The 24,449-nt window shown below is 51.8% G+C and overlaps 1 protein-coding gene across 10 annotated transcripts in view; it reads left to right on the top strand.

Annotated features, from left to right (window-relative positions):
• Positions 1–24,449, top strand: part of tet3 (tet methylcytosine dioxygenase 3) — a 47,502-nt gene that overhangs the window by 6,749 nt on the left and 16,304 nt on the right. The window contains exons 1-3 of one of the 10 annotated variants that reach the window (XM_048977083.1): positions 7,212–7,568; positions 8,248–8,304; positions 21,537–24,408. In XM_048977083.1, the coding sequence (XP_048833040.1) occupies positions 21,585–24,408 (2,824 nt within the window). In that variant the 5' untranslated portion in view covers positions 7,212–7,568; positions 8,248–8,304; positions 21,537–21,584. Of the gene's footprint in view, positions 1–7,211; positions 7,569–7,679; positions 8,114–8,247; positions 8,305–12,998; positions 15,039–15,928; positions 17,709–17,844; positions 20,597–21,536; positions 24,409–24,449 lie in introns of those variants that run through there. The other 9 variants (XM_048977049.1, XM_048977044.1, XM_048977101.1 and 6 more) reach the window with 9 other exon arrangements.

Raw genomic sequence — 24,449 nt, forward strand, 5'->3', positions numbered from 1 at the left:
TCCTTGTGTGATGAGGGTTAATGTTCTCCAGATGCTGTGGAGATGACCATGTGGTCTGTATGTGGGCGTGTCCTATCTCGTCTCTGGCGATTCCTTTCTAACCCTTTCTTCCTGCTAGTCGCTGGCACTGGGCAGCTCTCACCAGAAGCTTGGTGAATGGGTATTTGGCATAGTTATCCATAGCTGTTGGATGGGATACCTGATCATATTTTTGCCATTTGCTGTAGTCACTGGAATTTAGGGCAGGCCTGGCGACTGTTTGCGGAATGCTCCATCCAGAGATCCCGGCTCTGCACTGGGATTACCGGCTGGGCAGTTAAGATGATCGGTCCCCTCTGTCCCGGCCATTCCTGTCTGAGCCCATCGTATATGCATGCCTGATTTTGCCTAGTAGCTTTGTGGTTTTGGCAAAGTCTCAACGGACAAAAGTAGAAGCATGTCACCACACTCACATAAAAAATAACTAACCGTTATGCCATCAACACCCAAGGCAGGTGTTGCTTTGCGTCATTGTGTAGTTTCATTTTAAACCATGAGGTTACTTTTAAAAACCAGACAGTAAAGTTGTAAACGGAAACAGTTTTCTGCCAAGTAGATCGAGGCTGACTGTTGTGTATCTCTAAGGAGACGTTAATTACAGGGGGATGAATAAAACAGAGAGACGTTTCTTTAGCTCAGAAAGTCTAGCTGTTAGGAGATGACCTGACCTGCCACACGGGGCTGATGTCAGACCTTCAGGCAGAAGCTGCTTGTTTTGTCAAAGCATTTTCCCTCCCTGCTGTTGATCTCCAGCTGCATTGCGTAATGCCGGCTACACGTGGTTTGTTTAGAGAAACCGCGGCCCACAGTCAGCGTGAGCAGAGCCCAAACCGCCACCCCGGCAGTCAGCCCGCCGCCACCGGGCGCCCCGGCTCCTCCCTCTCCATCCCCTTGGAGGCCGCTGCTCTCGGTCTGTGTCAGCACTTCCTGACGTCTTTCCTGCCTCGGTTGGCTTTATCTTAAGTCAACAGACGCGAGTGTTGGTTACTGTCGTCTGTTAGAGTTTATTTGTAACATGAAGCCAATCAGTATTACCACGGGATCAAAGTGACGAGATGGAGGTGGTGTTACACCTGTGGGGGTCATCAAAAGGTCGATGGAAGCAGCTCTTGTCACACACACCCATTACCTTTAGGAGTGATAATCGCCTCTAGGAGTGATAATCTTCGCTAGGAGTGATAATCACCCAGCAGGCACTACTGAGGCCGGTGTGGTCACTGTGCCAGTGAAGGGGAAGTGTCCTGTGTGTCCCATGCAGGAGCCGCCCGGCCATGTGACCTCACAGGTGAGCGTGCTGGTGTGTCCGTCCATGAGCCGTAGAAAGCCTTTGTGTGTGTGAGGGTCAGCATAACCAGACATGGCCACTCTGTGCTTTATTATTGTGGTTCTTGGCTGATGTTTGTGAAGGTTGATAGACTAAACAAAGCCAGCTGAGAGCTCCACAGATCTGCTTTAAGACACGACTGTCTGATCCCTTTGTGTGATACTGCTCCGTACAGTAGCTGCATTTTCTCTGTCTTTGCATTTTGCTGGAGAAATTCACTTTGTACTCAAGTGCTAAACGGCAGACCCCCACTGGGGCTTAGGAGCGGTAGCATTCAGGCTGCACCCGGGGAGCTGAGGCTGGGTTACGCGTTCTAGGGAGGAGCTGGACAGAGGTGGTGGTGGTGGGGGGGGGGGGGGAGGGTCAGGGGGGCACAGGACCTGGAGATTGATCTGCTGTCACCGTTTCTGCTGCTGACAGACAGGGTGAAGCGCTCGCTCCAGACGGGTCAGCAGAAAGGGGAATGTAAATAAAGGCACGAGAGGGGGGTGAGGTTGCGGGTGGTGGAGATGGCAGGAAGTCCCCCTCACTGGCAGGAAGTGGGGGGGGGGGGTTCCTCAGGGAAGCTCAGGACACACACACACGTCAGAGGAAGCTCTCTCCTCAGGGAGAACCCTCCAGGAAGTGCTCCACCTCCACCCCTACCTGCACCTCTCTCTGGGTGCTGTTGCTCTCTCAGTCTCCTCTTTATCCAACTTCTGGAGGTTAGATTCCTCTCAGGCCTGACGGTCCTGAGCTGAGGGGCTGCTTTGTGGGATCGAACATAAGCTCTGTTGTGTAATTCTTGAAGGAACCTGCGCAGAAATCAATCATTAAGTTTAATTGTCACAGTTACTTTCCGTTTATTGCTGGGTTGTGCACAAATCTTAACCCTTTCAGCTTTCTGCTGTTATCCCCAGGGCACCTTTTATCATTCTCTTTCCAAAGGTTGCTCTTTTTACCATTAAAGTTGGAATGTGAAGTGAATTATGCAGCCATCCACGTAATTACCTGCAGAGATGGTGTATAGGTGCGAGCTCGCTGTCCTGCTCATCGCGGTTGTGTGGGGGCATCGTTTTCAGGGAAAGCCTGTCATTTCGAGTCTGTCTGTGGCTTGTTGGAGGCAGGACCTCCCCCCATAGTCCAGATGAGCGATACCACACAGGACGGTTTTAGAAACTGCACTTTGTTCCAAAGTTAGCACGGCGCTTCCTGTGGACGGCTGGCAGGGTTCTCCGTCGCGTCGTAGGAGTCTGGGAGGCTGGTCACATGACCTGTGTTTGTAAATAGCCTTTAAACTTCACTGTGAGCTAAGCCTGACCAGGGGCCTGTATCATGAAGCTGGATTTCTTGATTTGCTGGATAGCTTGTCAGATTTAAGCTAAACTGGGCTAAATTTATGTGAATGAAGTAATCTAAACTGAGTGCCCCGGTTTGTAATGAAACAGACTAACACTGCTATGTTAAAGGTAAATTCTGTGACTTTACCTTGAGATTCTTTTGATTTTGAATTTCCTTGTGTACGTTTAGAAGCCTCAGGCCTTACTGAAACCTCTGAGAGCTGTTTATTTTGTGATGAGTGATATCCTGAGCACTGCAGCTCTTTGCCCTGTTTGATTAAGATATTTCTGCATGACCTCTTCTGTAAAATACTCCCATCGGCCATAACATTAAAACCACCAGCCTAATATTGAATAGGTTGCCCTTTGTGCCATCAAATCATCTCTGGGCTCATTGAGGCATGGAGTCCGCGAGACCTCTGAAGGTGTCCTGTGGTATCTGGCACCAAGATGTTAGCAGCAGATCCTTTAAGTCCTGTAAGTTGTGAGGTGGGGCCTCCATGGATCGGACTTGTTTGTCCAGCACATTCCACATATACTTGATCAGACCTCGATCTGGGGAATATTGAGGCCAGATCAACTCTTTTCCATGCTCCTCAAACCATTCCCGATCAATTTTTGTAATATGGCAGGGTGCATTATCCTACTGAAAGAGTCCACTGCCATTGAGGAATACCATTGCCATGAAGGGCTGTAGTTGGTCTGCAACAACGTTTAGATAGGTGGCATGTGCTAAAGTAACATCTACATGAACGCCAGGACCCAAGGTTTCCCAACAGAACATGAGCATCACACTGCTTCTGCCGGCTCGCTGTCTTCCCATAATGCATCCTGTTGCCATCTCTTCCTCATGTAAATGATGCACAGGCACCTGGCTGTTCACATGTAACAGAAAACAGGACCTTCTAGACTAGGCCACCTTCTCCCATTGCCCCACGGTCCAGTTCTGATCTCATTTGCCCATTGTAGGCACTTTCAGTGGTGGACTGGAGCACTCTGACTGCTCTACAGCTACTCAGCCCCATACACAGCAAGCTGTGATGCACTGTGTGTTCCGACACCTTTCTGTCACAGCCAGCATTAACCTTTTCAGCAATTTGTGCTGCAGTCGCTCTCCTGCAGGATCGACCAGACAGACTGGCCTTGTCTCCCCATGCACATCAATGAGCCTTTGGCCCATCTGACCCCATCGCTGATTCACCAGTTGTCCTTCCTTGGACCACTTTTTGGTAGGTACTTACTGACAACTGGGAACACCCCACAAAACCTGCTGTTTTGAAGATGATCTGACCCAGTCATCTGGCCATCACAGTTTGGCCCTTGTCAATATCGCTCAGATTTTTACATTTACCCATTTTCCTGCTTCCAACACATCTCCTTCAAGAGCTGTCTGTTTATTTGCCTAATAAGTAATGGCACATTTGACAGGTGCCATATTAACAAGATACTCAGTGTTACTCACTTTACCTGTCAGTGGTTTTAATGTTATGCTTGATCGGTATATTCATCTTTTTACGGCTTATGATCCAAGCTGGCTGAGATCTGCTGAGTCAGCAGCATTGTGGGCGTCTCCCAATGACAGATACGGACATGCTTGTGTGACCCAAACCGGTCTGCTCAGTACCTGCTCCCACTACAGCTCCCTTCATAAGCGAGCATGACTTACTGAGCCTCTCCATATTCTCATACCCCCCATCCTCTGGGCTGCTATTTCAGTTTCCTGCCGGGAGACACACTGACAAGCGGCAGAAGGCGAGCCAGCGGACGGCGCGTGAACCCGGGCTGGTTTCGTGCCATGGGAGGCACTGCCTGAGCTGGCTGTCCGCAGCCGTGTGAGAACCACATGACAGTCTCACAGAAAGGGCACGTCAAGGGCGTATCATTAGCAGAAGCATTCAGGAATTTCATTTGAGATGAAATTAGCCAAACTTGTATGCTTACAAACTGGTGCAAAGAAGGTTTTGGGTTACTTTTACATCATTTTTGAGCACCTTGCTGGAAAGTAGACTTATTCCTTCGTGCATTTTCAAATTCTCTGCTTTTAACTTTGACATTTGCTGTCCATGGTGTGAGTCCAGCTCCTGTGTTGACCCACACGGGCTGGTGGGGGGAGGAAGGGCAAAACCTCAAAAAGTGAGACCCAGCTGCAATGATTACAAGGGACTTGGGTCAAGATGGGGGTTTTTGGTTTGGAGGAGGGTAGATGGGGTGGCAATAAAGTGTTGTTCTCAGAGGAATGGTGATGACTATGTTAATTAATTGTGCTGTAATTACAGTCCTGCTTTAGCCCTCCTTTCACCCCCCCCCCCCCCCTTTACGACTCATTATCAATGCGACTTTAATGACATCCCACCCCTTGTTCCTTTCTGGGGGTGGGTATAGGTTCAGCAGGCGGGGGTTCGGGCCTGAACCTTAATCTCCTATTGTCGTGATGTGAGAGAAAAGGGACAGTGTTTGAATGTGTTTGTGTGCATTTGTGTTTAAGCGAGTGTGAGAGGGCCGTGTGGGGGGGGGGGTTGTGTATTATTGCCCCGTGTTGTGAGTTTAAGGGATTTGGAGGGCTCTGCCTGTCAGGCGGGACCAGGTGCTGGGGGTGGGGTGGGGGGGGCATGGGGTTGTTGGGTCACTTCTGCCTCTCTGGGGCTCCAGGACACCAGGCCAGTTGCCCGTGGGTTTGGGGAGGATGCCGCAGTCGTCCCCCCTGTGGCTAAGCATGCGACGCAGGGCGCAGGCCGCCAGCTGGCACCATAGTAATGTGCTGCGTGACGTCATGCCAGTGAGTTCAGGCTGGGGGGTGCTCTGGCCGCTGTTTGCCCCGGCTGCCTCCGCTAAACCCGCCCTCTTCGGCCGCCGTCTCTCTCCGTGAGCTCCTTCCTTCCCTCCCTGGCGGTCCTGCCACTTCTGCCTTCTCTGTTTCCTCTCACTCTTTTCCACAAACTCGACTTTCGCTCTCTCTTCCTCACTTCCCCCCCACCCTGCGCCATGTCATCCCGTCTCCTTCTCGACCTCGCAAACCAACGGGGGGGCTCCGTTGACGGCGGCGTCCTCCGCAGCGAGTGCTGTCCCTCCCGCGCTCCGGCGGAGCGAACCTCTGGTGAAGCGGCGGGTTACGAACTCTCCTTCCTCCTGTGGGCGTGGCCACCCAGAATTCCATCTTCTCAGTGGCCTCTGGCGGTCTCCATAGTAACAATGTCGTAGTAAACAAACGGTTGTGCAGGAAACGTGTGTCATGCTGGAAGACCGAAAGCGGGAATTTACGAAAGTGCAAAGACGCACAGGGAGAGAGCACGCCGGCATGCTCCCCGTTTGTCGGCGCTGTGGGGTCGCATCGCGTGTGTGCCGGAGTATTCCGGGCGACTCTCTGTGCCCCTTGGGTCGGCGGCAAGCCAGCGAGCGGCTGTGTGAGTGCACTCTGGCACGTTCCTCACTTACAGCGGTAATCTGACCGCGCGTGTCTCGAACCGCGCCGGTGCCCTGTGCCAAGGACGCTCGGTCAGCTTCGAATAACGACAATGCAGGCAGGCGTGGCCAGGGGCAGCTGCCCTGCAACACTCAGGCTACATGCTAAACAGTGAGGAGAGCCACACATGGGGCTATGCTCACCTGCAGGGAGTGAAAACACACACATACACACACACTGACCCTGTTTTTATCCTTCTTGATGTGTGTAACATGCTGCAAAAAAGACTTTGGCAAACTCACAGGCTGCAGTCTAAATAGATTCACATTCGTTGTGAGATGCAGCACTGCCTCATGAATACGGTATATATTCCCTTATTTACAGAGGAGCAGTAATTTATGGCAACAGGAAACTAAAATTCACTAGTTCCACCATTGTCCTTAACGTGCAGTGAATTGCTTTTCTTCTTGATTTTATTGCAATAAACAATTAATAGACCCAGTGGCGTCAGTTGCTTGTCAGTAAGGTGATAGCTCCTTCCTGCAGCCATTAGTGTGTGTGTGAGTGTGTGCGCTTTATATTTAGCAGCGGGTTGCTGCGTGCTTCCAGGTCGCCGGGGGCATGTGTGTGCGCGCATGTCTGCGCGTGCGTCAGCCCGCAGCCGTGCAGTCCAGTCCGGCACGATCCGGTCCAGTTATTACAGGCAGCCGGACCCCAGATGGTCTTCAGTGATTCCACATACCACAGGCATTGTTTAGGGAAGCCGGCTACGAGAGATAATTGACAGGCAAAGAGAGAAACCCTTCCCCCGTCCACCTTCCTCTCTCCTCACAGGCTCATTCTTTTATAGACAGCCAGCATACACCGCACACACACCGCACACACATTGGCTCCCCTCCCCCCTCTCTCAGCCTAGCAGCAAAGATCTTCCCTGTTGCTGATTGGTCGCTGGGCTTCCTTTGTCTGATATCCGTAATGTGACGTCGCTTCAGTTCGGTGGTGCTGCCGGCTTGTGTGTGTGCATGGGGGGGGTGGTGGAGGCGGCGGGGGGGGCGGGGGTATTCACATCACGTCTGCAGTTTGCTCTTTCGCTTGTTGGAAAGAGTGAGAGAGAGGAGGGAGGGGTGGAGAAAAAAAGAGAAGTGTGGGAGGGGGTCTTGGGTAAGGCAGCGTCGACCGCGAACGCTGGTTAAAAAAAAAAAAAGGAGAAAAATCACCCTGTGTAGGGGAGCGAGTCAGAGAGAGAGCGAACGAGAGAGTAAGAGAGAGGCGGGAGAGAGAGAGAGAGAGAGAGAGAGAGAGAGAGACAGAACTAGTCTACTAGTACTAATGTAAAACAGGATTAAAAACACAAGATGGCTTCCTGAATGGGCAGGAGCACACAGAAGCAAGAGGGAGACAGAGAGGTTAGTCGCGAGAGCCGGAGACTTCTAATGGGGATAGCGCCAGTGGATGGAGCACTCGGCAAAGCAGATTGGCTCAGTGGGTAAATATTAATTATCAGGGGGGAGCTGACAGCGACAGGGCCGGTAGGGAGAGCGGGTGGGGGTGGAAGCAGCGAGTGTGGGGGTAGGCTGGGGTTAACTGGCTAAAGACAAAACAGAGCCGGTACAGGGACGAGCCAACCAGGCAGGACGCTTCTAGAGAAAAGTATTATATCACTATTGTTGTTGCTGGGAGGGGGCTATGGGGAGCTCACTTGGGGTCTCGGTGCTGTTTCGCTTAGGGCTGTTTGACACCACAGTTAAATTACCTCCTTCCTCATTTTCAGCGTAGTGATGTTATCAGTGGTGATTTTTAGCTCCACACGCATGCATGCCTAAACCTGGGCAGGAGCCGCTCCACTGTGTTACATAATTCATAGAGAAAGACCCTCGCCGTGTGTCACTCCTTATCGGGCGTGAGAGAGCGGGGGCACCAGCTGCGGTTTCAGGCTAAAGGGCTGCCTTTGTCTCGACTGAAAGGCAGGGAAGGACGGGGGAAAACTCCAAAAAGAGAGAAGCACGGGAACAAGAAGGATGTGCTGTGAATGTGCGTCTGGATGCCGGGCGCCCTGAATAGATGCGTGTCGTCGAGAGGCGTCTTGTCGCATTATTCTATTGATTGCCGTGCCTTTCTCTCTCTCTCTCCCCCTCTGTCTCTGTCTCTCTCTGATCGGCCGCAAGGTGGGATTTGAGGACAACAGAAAAGCTGGGTTTGGGACCTCGTATCTGACAGCAGAGGTAAGGTTAATACCCCTCTGGAGAGAATGATGGTGGAGTTTGATTGTTTGTCTGCATATGTGTGTGTGTGTCTGTGTCTGTGTGACATGCAGGTCCTCAAATTGGCGCAGTCCAGCCACCATAGAGTGGGGCTTGCTGTCATCCCTCAGAGATGGTCCTTCATGTTTCTTATGTCTCCGTGAAAGGAGTCAGAAGGCAGCCTCCAAATCCATGTGTGCGTGTGGTTCTGTGTTTATTTGTACCCTAAGCTGAACTGAGTCTCCTTGTCTCCCGCCAGAGGTTGGGGAGGGAGCCGACGAAACGCGAATCAGACAGGTGGCAGGGTCAGGTTCAAACGGTGTTGGGTGGGCAGATGACACTGAGGTGGCCAGCGAATGCAAAAGCATGAGATCCGCACGGGTCCGCTTTCCCCACTCCGCGCCGGCCTTTATCTGGCTGTAGCGCATGCCGCTGCTCTTCGAGGACGGCCTGAGTTTAAAGGATCCCGGGCTCGGCGCTTATTGGAGGGAACGGGAGGCACGTGCCAGGAGCCACGGAAAAGAGGAAGTAGGTGGGCGGGCCTGTCAAAGTTTTAAAGTCACCCGAGGTAAACGGAATGAAAGTTAGTGGGTCATGCGCGTGCCGGTGCTCACATGGACACGTCTGTTTGGACTGTAGTAACCTGCAGTGCACGGGAGGCCATGTGAACTCCCAGCAGCCCTGTGATTCCGCGCCCTGCCAGCCGCTGCGCTCAGTCGCGATAAACCACACTGGCTCCCTGCGGAATAATAGCACCAATAACTCTCCGGCAAGTCCTCGGCTTTCCCTGCCATCCTGACGCGTGCCAGGGTCCACTTTTTCTCCCCCCCCGGTGGAAGGTTTCCATCGCCTGGCCCGTTGAACGTCTGGTGTGGTAACTGAACTTTCACCGCAATGTTTCGTTGTCCCAAAATGTTGGCGCGTCCCCCAAATGGACATGAAAACCCAAAACATCATGAATTGGAGGGAACGTGAGTATGATGGTTAAGTCCTGTGCTGTTCACACACATATAGCCGCTGAAACAATGTGAATGTTTAACCTCCAGGTGTGGCTTTTTGTTTAGGACATGTTCACGATGTTATCTCTTGGAGGCTCTCTAAAGGGGCCCCTTCGCTTTAACGTTGACACCGAATGAGCTAGGATTTGCCCAGAAGTAAAAATCGTTTCGCTAGTCACAGAAAGTGCCAGCGAATGGAATGAGCTCAGTTTATAAATAAAAGTTTAGTCGTGAGGGTTAGCCTATAAAAAGACTCGACCTCCCTGGTAGCTCTGACTCAACTCAACCAAGGAGTGTCATCTGCCCTGTTACATCATGCTCTCACCTTACTCCCCTCACATGCTGCCCAGAGCAATGACATGGCTGATGAGTCCTCAGACCAAGACAGATGGGATTTTGGGCTCAGCAGGAAGCTAAATTCATCTCCCTGTTACAGGTGGCTTGACTTGTTTGCAATGCTGATGATTCTTATGAAATTGGGGACTGGTGACCGGGGTTTCATTGAAAGGGCACAGTCACTCCCACCTCCCAGCGTAGGAACACCAAGCTATGAGATCCAGTCTGCCATTGAGCTGGAACACGAGGCGGCAGCCTGAGAGCGCATTCCTGCTCCTCGCGGATCTTGGGACAAGTCACACTTTTGTACTTCATGGTGAAACTTAAGAGAGACAGGAGGCTGAGTTCAGGTTCTGAGTTATTTATTACCTGGTTTGTTTTATTAAAACCCCAAAAGAGGACAGAATGGCTCTGTGGCCATTACTTTGGGGCTGCACACACATGTGAGTACATACTCATTAACCACTGTGACATGACAGACACCCATGCTAATGCTAGCTTGGCTGCTAAGGTTGGAAGGCAGTTTTATTTGTGATCAGAGTCATGGTTGTATTACGGATGATGCCTTCCTCCTTCACTCTTAGCTGTATGTCTGTCCAACAACACCCTGGTTTAACACTTATGGACGTAGCCTATGTAATACATGCAGGTGAACTCCAGGTAAGTACTGAGCTGATGGCGATGAACTTACACAGTGGATCTCACCAGGTATGTATCTCTATGACTGTAATCACATGACCCACTCTCCACGATGCCATTCGACAAAAATAGAGGATCAGTCAGCACCAGTCTGTGCTTTGCGTTGTACTGAATTGTAGAATATGTGGGTATGTCAATGGGGCATTGAATAATGTAGCAAAAAACGTGGGCTACAGCTACTACATGTGTACCTTTGCTTGTCGAGGTGAACTCACTCGTTCTATCCCAAAATAGTCTTAAGCATCCTAGCTGGTGTCTCTTTTCATTGAGTTGGGTGGGTAGTTAGTGCTGTGATACGTGTGGTTCACTATTGGTCTGTTGAATTTGTGCAGAAATTTAGTGTTTGTTACTTTGACCCACAGAAAAAAGGTTTATTGTGTCTCCATGGTTATGGTAGGGTAGGATGGGGTGGGTTTGTAATTACGATACATGAGGAGAACTGCTAAATTACAGAGAGAAGAGGATTGGATAAAATGGAATGAGGACATTTGGACAAAACCTTCCAGTCCCGGCATGAGGGCAAGGCTATGTTGGTAACAGGTTAACGGTGACCTGGATTTTGCATCCGATAGTGACAGATGACGTTGATGTTGGGTACAAATGGTTTGCTGTGTAGAAGGCAACTGTCACAGCCTTTCTAAGGTGGTATGAGAGGAAGACAATGGAAACTGGGCTCAGAGAGGCCATATTTTGACACGGCATCCAAAGTCCATGTTTAAACTCTGAATTCACCACAAACGTTCATTGACTTGAATCCGAAGGTCCATTCAGACTTTAGGATGATGTTCCCCTCATTCCTGGACAAGGAACCTGCTCAGGTTGCTTCTTGCTGCTCATCCTTTGTGGCAGTTCTTGTTGCCTTGAAGGTTACAGTTCAGGAGGTCTTTATTTTCCCTGGATTATGATTTCTGGAGGCTGGTTGTCACCTGGCGGATGGGTGGCCATCAACAAGAATCCAGTGGCCCCCAAATCATGAGTCTGAAGCAGTTGCTGAGGGTTTCTGAAGCGGAGGCTGGAGGGAGATGGGCGTCATTTTAAAGCCGAATTGATCCGAGCTCCGACGACTTCATACCAAAATAGGTCTTACGTAACAGTCCTCCTGGGCTTCACATGATCTCAGTTCCCAGCTCCTCTCCGATATGGGGAGTCGTCTCACCGCGTCTCTGGGCTGGCTCCGCTCATGCACGTTTGGAGCTGACTGCATCCACCGGAGAACCCAGGGCTCGCTGAGCGGTGCCGCAGTTCATAAAAAATGGATGGGTCAGCCGGGCTCCCGGCCACGGCGTCCTCACGCTCCGCTGACCGCGGCGTCTCTGTCCTCTGTGGCTCTGCTCAGAACAGCCTTTTTCAGACTGTTTCCTTCTTCCAGGCAGCTGTTTGGACGGTTTCCGGTACACTGTGGTGGTACTCCCAGTCCCAGGGCAGAACTAACTGGGTAAAAGCTCTGCTTATGAGCTTGGTAATGCACTGAGGGTCCGATGTGCGGCTATGACCGAGAAAGATGGCGTGATTTTATGAGTAGCATGGCGCCTTTGGCTCTGCACTGTTAAAAGGGGACACTGGCCCTTTAAGGCTGGCTGTGCCTGACTATAACATATGGGGAGCTAATCTTAGCCTGACTCCTGGGAGAGACAAGGCTGGCAGAGAGCCACAGGCTTTTGAGGGGGGGAGCTGCTTCTCTGCCCCCCAACCCACCACCAGCACCTTGTTAGTGTCTACGCTAATATTACACTGGCTTATAGTATATGTACTCAAATAGGGTTGCCATCAGAAACAGGCAGTTTGATCGAGTTGTCGTCCTTTCGTCACCGGTGCCCTGCTTTCAGCCGTTGTCCTGGGGATCCTTTGTGCTGGACTCTGTGTAGTAATATTTTTTAACACAGATGTACATTTCTTGTTCCGGAGACTGCAGTATGTTATTGATTTCCTTTGTTCGCCTCCGTGTGTTCCCTGCTTCCCCCCTCCGTCTGCACTCTCGCCATGTCCCTTTGTTCCTTGGCATTTCCCTCCCTCGCCTTCCCTCCTTCCTGTTTCTCTGCACATATTTCATTTTATTTTCCTGCCGTTCCCAGTTTGCCTCACAAAGACCCTCCCCCCCTGCTCTCGGCGAGGTCGGATACGCCCTCCCCCCACTCTGCTCGCTCTCTCCCTTTGTGCGGCTGGGGGCCCCTCGCAGCTGGGCTCTGCGTGCTGACTTGCACGTGCCGCGTGTCGGGGAGGGGGTGCGGGCGGGGGGGGGGCCACCGGGAGGAGTTATGACACAGTGGATACCCCGTAGCAGAGCACGGCTCCTGGGGACCTCTGTAAGAAGGGAAGGACAGCAGAAGGAGAGAGAAACAAAGAGAACGAGCACATTCTACAGGCGTGTGTCGCACTCCACACCCATGTTAATAACCCGTCCCTTGGATTAGCATAGCAAAGGTCACAAGGTCTCTGTTTCTGCATAAATTCGTGAGCTTCATTCACAAATACGTCCCCGGATGCCTGCGGTCCTGGTTCTGAGCTAATTGCGGGTGCGTGTGTCAGAGGTGCAGGTTCTGATGATGTTTGCCCAGGGTCTTTGCGGGCTGGCAGCAGTGGAAGATTCAGACATTTTGGGGCTCTGGGGAAGTGTCAGTGAAGGATTGCTCTGCTTGTCAGACCTTTTTTACCCCCATGTCGAATCTCTACCCCTCTCACTGAACCTGAAAGGCGTCGGGTGAAGCTGAGAGATCCAACCCGTGGGACGAGGTGTTTTGTGCCCCAGAATCCCTGCAGGAGCTTAGTTATTACTCAGCTTGGGGGTCGGTGGTTAATCACACCCAATGCGTCAATAAAAAGTCACAGAGGAAATCCCCCCAAAATGTCAGCGTCCCCCTTGCTGTCGTGGGAACACCTGTGTGTATGACACTGCGTTTATTTTAATCGGCAGTACTGTTTGTTTGTGTGCAGTAACAATCCAGCTTGGTGTGACTTCTTACAGTGTGCTTCTGCTCAGTGTGTCCCTCAGTGTCTGGGTGAGTTTGTGTTTACTGTGTGTGTGTGTGTGTGTGTGTGTGTGTGTGTGTGTGTCTGTGTGTGTGTGTGAGAATATTCATTGTAAAAAAACGTATGTTCATTGTGTGGGCGTGTATTAATAGCATAAGAGTGTGTATAAGAATGAGTATGTTCATTGCATATTTATTGTGTAAATGTGTGTTCACTGTGTGAGAGTGTACTCACTGTGTGTATTTATTGTATAAAAGTGTGTTCACTGTGTGTATTCATTCTGTAAGACTGTGTGAGAGTATATTGGTTGTGTATTTATTGTGCAAAAGTGTGTTTGCTGTGTGAGGGTATATTCTGTGTATTTATATGAGTGTGTTCACTGTGTGTGTATTCTTTGTTTAAGAGTATGTTCACGGTGTGAAAGTATATTCACTGTTTGTTCATTGTGTGAGAGTGTATTCACTGTATATTTATTGTGTAAAAGTGTGTTCACTGTGTGTGTGTATTGTATATGAGTGTGTTCACTGTGTGTGTGTATTCATTCTGTAAGGGTGTGTTCACTGTGTGAGAGTAAACTCACTGTGTGTGTTTATTGTATATGAGTGTGTTCACTGTGTGTGTATTCATTCTGTAAGGGTGTGTTCACTGTGTGAGAGTAAACTCACTGTGTGTGTTTATTGTATATGAGTGTGTTCACTGTGTGTGTGTATTCATTCTGTAAGGGTGTGTTCACTGTGTGAGAGTAAACTCACTGTGTGTGTTTATTGTATATGAGTGTGTTCACTGTGTGTGTGTATTCATTCTGTAAGGGTGTGTTCACTGTGTGAGAGTAAACTCACTGTGTGTGTTTATTGTATATGAGTGTGTTCACTGTGTGTGTATTCATTCTGTAAGGGTGTGTTCACTGTGTGAGTAAAATCACTGTGTGTATTTATTACACAAGAGTGTGTTCGCAGTGTGAAAATATATTCACTGTGTTTGTATTGATTTAGTGAGTGTGTGTGTTAATTGGGTCTGTTGGTAGTCACAGTTTGTGTATTCACTGTGTGAGAGTGTGTTCACTGTGAATGTGTGCTTAATGTCATTGTGTATATCCACCCTCTGTGTTTCTGTCGTATCTACTGTGTGTATTCACTCTGTGTGTGAATATATGTTTATTCTGTGTGTATTCTGCATGTGTATTGTTGTGTGAGTGCCAGAGTGTGTTACAGTTTCAGAGTGTTGTAGGGTGTGTATGTCTGTGAGTCAGTCCTTGCCCGTTTGTGTGTCAGTGTGTGTGGGTGGAGTAAGAGGAGATGACTCATGGCGGAGTGTGGAGAGGTGAACACATAGTCCAGGCTCTCTTCTCAGCTGTCTGTCATCCCTCCTACAGTGGAAGCTGCTTTTTGCCTCTCCCTCCTGAGGAATCGGTCAGTGCACCAGTGTGTGCGCATGTGTGTGTGGGCTCTCTCACCTGGGCTGGCGGACCTCTTTGGTACCACGGACACAGAAGGGAGTGTGACCCCCATGCGAAAATAGGAGCCCAGGTGGCTCTGTTGTCTATTTGGCTGCCTGATCACGTTTTCTGAGTGCTGGGTTTGAGGTTTTTGTCACGCTGCTTTGGGAGAAGTTGGTGTCCTGGGCCTTCGCCGCATGAATTTACCTCCTGGGTCTCCGGTTGCACATCGTCATGGTTGCCTAAGCAACCTTGCCGCCAGAGCAAGCCGCCTGACTGAGGTGAGACATGCGATGTTGGGGGAGCACTCTGGTTCTGTCTGCCATAAGGGGGTGCTGTAGCATCAGTCGGCATGCCACCCCTGAAAGAAGGTGGCTGCAGTTTCCTTGCGCCTCGGTATTACCAGATTGTTGGGGGGGTGGGCATCTGGTATGAGTCCCAGGGTTAGCCTGAACATGGGGATGGGCAAGGTGGATGAGGTCTGTATGGGGTCAGTTGGAGGGGGAGCTGAATGTAGAGGGCCACTGTCCATCTTAGTGGTGTGGCCCCCCAGTCGACCAGCCTGGCATGTCCCTACATTCTGGTGGCTGCCTGCCCTGCAGCACTGTCTGCTTCATCCGGAACCTGCCTGCTCTCAGAAACTTTCCACTATCAACTCTCCGGTCAGGCATTCCCACCCCTTGCCATCCGCTGATGTCACTAATCTGGTAAGCGGGAGGCAAAGCTGGGCAGAGATGGGTTAAACTGGCGCTCTTCACAAGAAACGCTGTGTCATTGACAAAGAGAGGGAGGAGGAGAGCGAGAGGGTGCGAGTGAGTGAGTGAGCGAGCGAGGAGTGGAGGGGGCTCCCACACACGCTATGTCATGTGACCCATCCGCCCACCCCTGTCCGGTTCTCGGGGTGGTCGCAGTGGGGGGGTGTAGGTTTGAGGGGATGATGTCAGATTTTCGTGACGTGAGGGTAATGTCACTACTATCCACTTTCTGAGCCTTCTGTGCCCCCCCCCGCCCCCCCCCCCCCCACTCCCTCTGGGTCTTGCTGCCATATTACGTAACGCACCTCATCCTGCAGCTCGGTGCTGTGCCGAGGACTTAGCCAGTGGCGTGTCTCCTGTTTTGGGGCTGCTCGTGTTGGGGGGGGGGGGGGTGGAGAGTCATGCGTAAGGCTGTGGGGCGGGGGACCAAACGTGAGGCTGCCAAACCTGCAGGAAAAGACGGCAGCCAGAAAGGGGAGCGATGCCTGCTTATCTGCTTCGCTCCGCCAGCGATCTCCTACACGGAGGACCCACCGCTCCAAAAAACTCTGAGATCCAGAAAGATCCAGTGGCACTGAAGCAGCGTGTGCGAAGACAAGGGTGCTGGGGGGAGAGGCAGACGGGAGAGCTGCACCAAGGGGCGACTGTGTCGGAGGGACGCCACAAGAAGGAGCCAGGATGAGAGGAGAGGGGAGACGGGTTGAGGGGCGACAGATGAGGGAGCTGTGTGGCTTCTGGGTGCTGCTCTTGTTGTTGTTGTTGTTGTTGCTCCCAGACCCAAACACGTCTGCCGCTCTGTTTTCCTCGGCTCTCCGCTGACCGTTCAGAGATAGGCGGTGGCTCCCTCGGTCCGTTCGCTCGCTCCGCTTCCTCTTCGCACCACGGAGTCCGCAAAATGAGATCCAGAATCCCAAACAGAGAGGCGAGCTTGCAGTCGCTGTCTGCGAGTGGATATATTTCTGTTGCTTTCCGTTCCTCTCCCTGCCTCTTTCCCAGGCTCGTCCTCCATTTCTTGCTCGTACCATCTGACCGTTCCGTAACCCTCGTTGACCAGCTCCATCGCCCGGTATTCCGTTCCGCTCCTCATTCCTCCCTTATCGGCACCATCCGTTATTCTTGTCCTCCCTGGCCCCTGTACTTTCGCTCAAACTTTGACCGCACTCCTCTACAAAGCCGAAGGCTAACGGTGGCCATGTCGATGTCCGAGGACATGGGCGCAGCGCCGGATCCGCGAGCCCTCCATCGTGGCCCATCGGCCCCGGGCGGAAAGGGGATGTGGTGGAGCGGCAGGCAGATAGGAATCGTGGAGGACAGAGGCATGAACGAAACGGATGGGAGACCCGTAGGTTGGGAGCGGATGAGAAGTTGCCAAGGAGCAGGAAGGAGACACGCTTGAAATGGGAAGCGGTGACCAAAAAAAGATACACCTCACACAAACCACATCCAAGGACTGCTTTGCGTTTCTTTCGCTCTTTCTTTGCTTTCCTGTTAGCTACGACTGCGGCCGGAGTTCGCTTTTTCTGCCTTCTGCGGCCGACATTCTGAAAATGATTCTCAGAAACCCAAATTATGAACAAAGATTCACGTCAGTGTTATTTATGCCCATGAGTAGGCTTTTCAGATAGAGAGAGAGAGGGAGAGAGAGACGGACAGAGCAAGCAGGGCTGCACAGGTCTGCTGAGCCCTACGCCTCCCCCACCAGCCCCCCCTTTCTGTTCACTGCACTCTCCTCCATTCCAATGTACGTGCCCACTGTGCCTCAGATAATGGCCTCTCTCTCGCTCCACTCAAGCAGGCGGGGATAGTGAGAGAGAGCGAGAGAGAGAGAGAGAGAGAGCGAGCGAGCGTCAGAAACAGAGGGGGGGGGATTTAGAGTGGGGGCTGTAAGGAGAAACAGACAGAGAGAGAGAGAGAAGAGGGGAGACACGGCAAAGGGAGGAGCAGAGAGAGATAATGAGAGAGGAAAGAAGAGAGGGAAGAGAGCAGCGGCGGTAAGAAGAGGCAGAGAGTGCCTGGGGGGAGGTGTGCATGCGGGTGTGTGCGTGAGTGTCTGCGTGCCGCACTGACTGAGTCCAACAGCAGATCTCTGCCGGCTTTCCACCCTTGGTGAGCCCCTGCTTATGTTAGACGCTCCTCTCTCTGTCCTCCACCCTTCCGTCGTGCAGGCTATAGTCGTGTCAGCAGCGCTGCGCTAACGTAAGTAGTTCGACTCTTTTTTTCACATTTCCTGCCGGCGTCCGTCTATTTTTCCATCGACTTCCTTTTTGTCGGTACTTCATGTTTCTAGACGACAGGAGGGAGGGCAGTGGGAGGGGAGGGGGGTGGAGGGGGTGTCGTGTGTCCAGCCGTGTGGATTTGTGTTCAGCTGTCTACTTCCAGGCTTCCTGCAGCCCCCTCCAACTCTCACCCTTCCTCTTTTTTTTCTGCTATTGCTTTGTCTTGTCAACCTTGAGAAGCGCTTGTCTGAGTCCCCCCGGCGGAGGTGGGGACACCGCTGGCCGCAGTGTGAGCCTGTTTTTACGCGCCGCATTTAAAGGGACTGGGGCAGACAGGCAGGTTTGACAGACCAGTCCGGTTTGGCATACTGGCGTACGTGCCGCTAGCTGCTGTCTGTTTGGCTGCCTGAAGCACGTGCTCCCCTCACTCAGGGCTGTTGTGGCATGCGCGCGTGGGTCTCGGCGTGTCCCAGCTGCGTCGTCGTCCGGTTTTGACACAGTTGGGGGTGGGGGTCAGCTACGTCTGCTATCTGTGGCTGTATTTCGGTTCTGCTGCTCCTGCACGGCTGGGATCGCGTGTGCGAACAAGCGACTGCATTGCCGTGCCAGTTTTACGAACCGTTTCAGGAAAGAGGAAGCGAATTCAGGCTTGACGGGGGGCTGTGCAGCCGTGATTTTAAAGCCCCCCGGCTCCAAAGCTGCCTCCGCCCCTTGGCCAGTGTGAATAGGGTTAGACAGGGAAGGAGGCTCCCCTGGCACTGATGTCCAGTCTGATCGGTGACATGCTCTTCCCTGGGAGAACAGATAGCACACACAAGAGGTGGACTCAGACCAAGTGGTCCATCCAACAGCGATACATCTGAAAAGGTCATTTTCTGTGACTCTGGGACTGAGAGGGGAAGACTCTGTGTACAGTTAGTTATTTAACCAATAATTAGTGACAGAGTGTGGCTCTTTGGCTTACTGGCTGCTATCTGTGATCAGGCTTACGAAAGGTCACTGGGTTTCAGCAGTTGTTTGTAAAAGCTGCCTTTATACACCTGTATGTGGTTTGTGTTTGACTTTGGTTTCCTGAGAGCCAAAACTGAAAATGCCATATATTACACTGAGGGCCACTCAGGTTGGGTCACACGCATGCTGATAGATGGTGTTTTTTTGTTAATAAATGCAAGAACTCATGGTCCAGCAGTCTGGAATGTTGAGACTAAATGAGTAAATTCTGAGTGCACCTTGGGGGTCACTGCTGGTAGTTGCTGGGTTAATAATTGGTTAAAAAGAAAGATATACAACTTCTTTTTTCATAGTTGGCTAACAGACAGCCATGTATGTATTTTTGTAAAGGTATAGGAACCAGTGTGTTATGTCATGCCCAGGTCATGGCATTGTGGTTAATTTGAAAGAAGCTGTCTGGATAGATGTTGGTGCGTTTTAATTGGTACACAGCTGAGGCTGCTATCCAGAGACTTTTGATCTCGAGCTTGCCTGTCGGTTACCTACAAAGCAGGATAATTTGCATGAGTTGCTGAGTCCCGCATCCCCCGGAGGGCAGTCACCTCCCCTTTCAAGCTGGTCATGTGTTCTGTCGCCATTCATCCTCATCCAAACATGCCCATTCCTCCGAGTCTAATGGTGAATTCCATTTTCAGCCCAAATATTTTGGTCCGGTGACTTTCTGTTATTCCACATGGCATACAGGAAGTGTCATAATTGGGTGCATTTAGGAAGAATGCACCACGCAACCCAGTGGTTAATGCAATCAGGTTGTTGAGCAACAGTTTAGTTTTCAACATTTACATGCCTGCGAACCAACTGCTCTCATTCCTGGGGTAAATTCTGACAATGTACACTAACTGATTGGTTAACCGTCTAGAGGAGCCTCCTCAGTGACTGGTGTCCATGACTGACAACTGCTGCAGAGCACAACATCTATGTGATCTGAGCAAGTACATCCAGAAGACGATCTGTTGAAGTAAAATGTCCAGGAAGTCACAAAGGGATAGAACTGTACCTCAACAAACAAAATTCCTCTGGCTTTGGCTTTTTGCCAAATATTTTTCCCAAGTTGGATATATATGATGTATTTAGCATCATATGTCTCTGAAGTGTTGGCTTCCAATATAAATAGACACTGTATGCATTCATGATCCTTTCTGCCTGTCTGTGAGATTTTCATTACAAGATTCCCCTTTGCTGTTAAAGAGTCGTTTTTAGATGATGGTGAATTTCCACAGAGTAGAAAAAGAAACATTGTCAAAATTACATTTACACTGAATATGAGGAAGAACATTTGAAAGATATTCTTTTATGGTATGAGCAGCGTCAGTTCACCGTAGAGAGTGTCAGTTAGGCTCTCACATGTGGACGGGTTTCTAAACAGTACTTGCCTCTTCTTTCCCTGACTCAATACAGTCTGGAATGAAATGGTCTTCAGATCAGCTGCCTTTCATATCATAAGTGAAGAATATATCCTGTGTGCAGGAGCCCCGGAGTTTGCTCTCACTGTCATAGACACCTTCTACCTGTTCACAAAAGCAAATGCACCTCGGCGAATTTCACACAGTGTCAGATACAACAACGGGAAGAGCTTTCGAATTCCGGCTTGCAAACTGTGCTACTCCCCTGATGTGTGCCGAGGCAGCCAGACCAGCACACTTCCCTCTTCCATAGGGTTTCTAGCTCAGACCCAGTTTGGTTAGTTCTGCTTTGTGCAGTGAAGTATCTTAGCAAACATGGCTCCATGGCTAATAGTGGAGCGAACTTTAGTTCTTCTTTTTTGTACACGTGTTCCTCTCTGTGAACAACACTGCAGTGGCAGCTGGCTGATGCAATTGAACAATTTAGTGAGCATGGAAGTGCCTTATGGGACAGGTGAGCAGTCTCTTTGTGCCTATTAACGATTAACGCGTAATGTCTCGCGTCATTCATGTGTCCAGTACTATCAACACTGAAATATGCACAGGTCAGTGGCTAAGCATGGTCTATTTGTGGAGATCCCGCCAACTCCTTTAAAACGCTAATCATGTGATGGTAACAAATGGCCGGGATCTGAATAAGGAGCCAGAAAGGCCTTTTGATTTCAGGGCAGCTTGAATGGCACTGGGCTGTACTCACCTCCACCTGCTGGAATAACAGTGGGGAGCTGGGGAGGGTAGGGCTTGCAGGAAACACTGCTTTGCCTTTCAAATTTCAGACAGCTTTTCTTTGCAACAGAAAACCTTCTGTGGAATTTGCATGAGTTTAGACAGGGACAATGGTCTCAAGGATTCATACACTGTGCATAGTCCCCCATATCCCAGTGTGTGTGCCTCTGCGTGTAATAAAAGCTGATCTGTGTATAAGTCGCCTTGGTAATGTACAGTAAGCACATGCAAATGTATTAGCGTGGGTCTAAGGCAGAGAGCACAGAACAGCGGGTCATTAAAAGGGAAATGGTGACTGTAGGAGTCATGGAGAGCTGGAAAATATGGAGCAGATTAGCTTTATGCTGGAATGGAGTCCAGCCTCACAGCTGTGGACAATGAATTCATTTAAATGACTCCTGTAATACCAACTCTGCATTATGATCCACTGAGGAGATGTATGCATGTTGCACCATGAAGCCAGTGTGAATAAAGGGAATTGTGCCATCTGCCCATTACTGGTTGCTGTTTATGAGGACTGTCACACATTAATGGTGTATCTGTACCCCTGTTACAGTGAACAAGCAGAGACCTAACCTGCATTGCAGTGAATGAGCTGAAGACTGATAGGTGCCGCTTGTCCCTCGAATGCAAAGAACTGAAGCCTTTTTTATTTGTTTGTCCTGCAGACTGTTTCAGGGTTGGCTTCAGTGGATGGCCCCAGAAGAAGAGGCCAGATGGAAGCTGGGTCACATGACCACCTGCAAGAAGGCTTGTTGAGCCTGGGGCTAACAAATGGGGAAAGCAGGCGCTGTGTGGAAGAGGAGGCAGGCGGGCTAGGTGCTGGAGCAGCTGGAGAGGGGCAGAAGAGGGCAGCGTGTGAGCTACTGGGGCAAATCTGGGGCCCTGGGCAAAACAAGACTGATCATTTCCAGCAGGAGCAGCTGCAGATGCCTTGCTGGGGCGACGGGGAGGTGCGTGGGGCTGCAGAAGAAAGAGATATGGAGAATGCCAGGAGCCTGGTGGCCCTTGCAGCCAGCATGGGCACGTCATCGCCCTGCAGCCACCCCGAGCAGCAGGTCCATACAGCTCAGCTGTATGAGAAGTTCAAGCAGGAGATGGGAGGCCAGGCAGTGGAGACCCAGCCGTCTGGGATGGGTCCCCCCGAGGACTTGAGCACTCTGCAAACAGCACTGAGTCAGGCACGCCACGGCAACAAGCCGCCAAACTGCAACTGCGAAGGACCTGACTGTCCGGACTACATGGAGTGGCTGGAGAAGAAGATCCAGATGGTGGTGGATGACCAGGACAAAAAGCAGTATGGGGCATCCGGTGTGCTCCACCAGAGCCAGCAGGAGCAAGCGGCCCACCTCGCCCTTCAGCTAAACAGAGCCACGCCCCCTGCCACCTCCTCTACCCCTTCCCACACCTCTCTCAACTCCCACATGCCCTGCTCCCTGGCTCCCATCCCCTGCTCACCCAGTGTTCTTTCCATTGCCAAGGAAAAAAACATCAGCCTGCAGACAGCCATTGCCATCGAGGCCCTGACCCAGCTGTCGGCCACCGTTCCTCAGCCCGTGGTGCCCCCTGCGGATGCTTCATCCACAAATCACCATCAAGTTCCACATCACCTTCCACCCCACTCACAGCACAATACCCACCTGGTCCTGTCCTCCTCATCACCCAGGCCACAATCCGGCCCGCCTGGAATACACCCGCAGCTGGACTCATTCTCCTGGGAGCACAGGAGGCAGGTTCAGACAGAGGACCCCAAAACCAACATGCTCGTGACCTCAATGCCAGGCGCAGCGCTCCACTCCTCCCCTCACCCACATGCTGTGTCGCCCTTCCCTGGACCCACCTCCACGCCAGGTGGCCCCCTTCCACCACAGTGGCAGACGGGCCCCAGGAAGCCCCATATGACACTGATTGCCGAGTCCCAGCCTCGCTTCACACCTCCCCCCCACAACGGTGGAGATCCCATGTCGGAGTTGAAGCAGCTGCTGGGAGACACCAGTGGCAAGTACGCAAACCCCGCATTCAGGTCCTCTGCCCCCCAGCACCTCTCACATCATGGCCCCCCAGGTCTCGGGGGGCTCCAGATCAAGCAAGAGATGGACTCTGGAGAGTACCCAGGCTCTAACTGTGCTGCAATGGAGAGGTACGGGGCTGTGGCAAATGGCCGGCCACTGTCCCCTGGGAGCGCGGCTGTGCGCCACTTGACTCAGGCATCCCTGCAGCAGTACCTGCACCACAAGCGGAACCTTTTCTCCAGCACCTCTGCCGCTGCCCACCACCCACCCTTCCCAGGCTTCCAGGACCTGCGCAAGTGGTGGCCAAATGAGGGCTCCGCACCCATCAAGCAGGAGCCCAAGGAGCCTAGGAAGAAGAAGAGCTACTCGTCTCCGTCCCTCAAGCAGCCGCTGGCGGCCGGCCTCCTGCCTCAGCTGGGTCCGACTGTACCCAAACCGAAGCAGATAGTAATCAAGAAGCCCAAACAGAAGGCCTCGCAGCCTACCTTCTTGCCACAGGCCCAGATCTCCTTTCAGAAACCACCACCGAGCCGTCAGGAGAATATTCTCCCCCTTCCGGCCATGGCCAACCTTATCCCAGCATTGTTAGCCACAGAACCGGGGCCCCTTCCAGCTCAGACCCCAGCCCACCCTCAGGAATCTGTTCTGAACAGCGCCCTGGCTGAACCAGCTCACCAGGGTGATGCTGAAAGCGGTCCTACCCTGCTAGCCTCCTCCGCAGCCTCACTGCCGCAGGGTGACCAGGCTGTCTCAGGGCCGCCAGTGTCAAGAGACAGCAGTCTGATCCCTGGCACCACAAGCCTGCCCTCCACACCCCAACCAGCCCCCCCACTCAGTCAGCTTGGTGCCCTAAACCCAAAATTGGAGGAGCTGATACGCCAGTTTGAGGCCGAGTTTGGAGACGCCCCTTTGCCCGGAACCCAGAGCCAGACCCCAGAACTGAACCCAGCTCAGCCAAATTCTAACTCAGGACAAGCCGTCCCCCCTGTACCCCCGTCTGATCTCCCAGAACAGCCCACAATCCCTGTTGTTGGTCCCCTGGCTGCCACAGGTGTACCCCTACCAGAAGGTGAGGCGATGGACATAGGGGGCATAGAGGAAAATGGGAACGCAGCCCAAGCAGAACCCCCCCAGACATCAGCAGGTGATGGGATAGATCAGCAATGCAATGGGGATGCCTCACAGTGTCCCTCATCCCAGGCACCGGCCTCAGCCCCTGACCCCCTTCTGCAACTGCAGCAGCAGCAACATCGAGTCCTGGAAGATCCCTTCACCGTTCCCTTCTCACCGCTGCCAAAGCGCATGAAGATCGAGTCGTCAGGGGACATCACAGTGCTGTCCACCACCGCCTGCTTCTCCACCGCATCAGATGACACCGAAACACCCACAAAGCTCGTCCCCCCTTCTTCTCCCTCACTGCGTGGCTTCCTGGAGTCTCCCCTGCGCTACTTAGACACACCCACTAAGAGCCTGCTGGACACCCCCGCTAAGAATGCTCAGGCCGAATTCCCTCTCTGCGATTGTGTAGGTGAGTGCTCGGTCCCGAGACTGCAAAACACACACTCGGTC

This window comes from Brienomyrus brachyistius, chromosome 2 (assembly GCF_023856365.1).
Source record: "Brienomyrus brachyistius isolate T26 chromosome 2, BBRACH_0.4, whole genome shotgun sequence".
Taxonomy (NCBI): Eukaryota; Metazoa; Chordata; class Actinopteri; order Osteoglossiformes; family Mormyridae; genus Brienomyrus; species Brienomyrus brachyistius.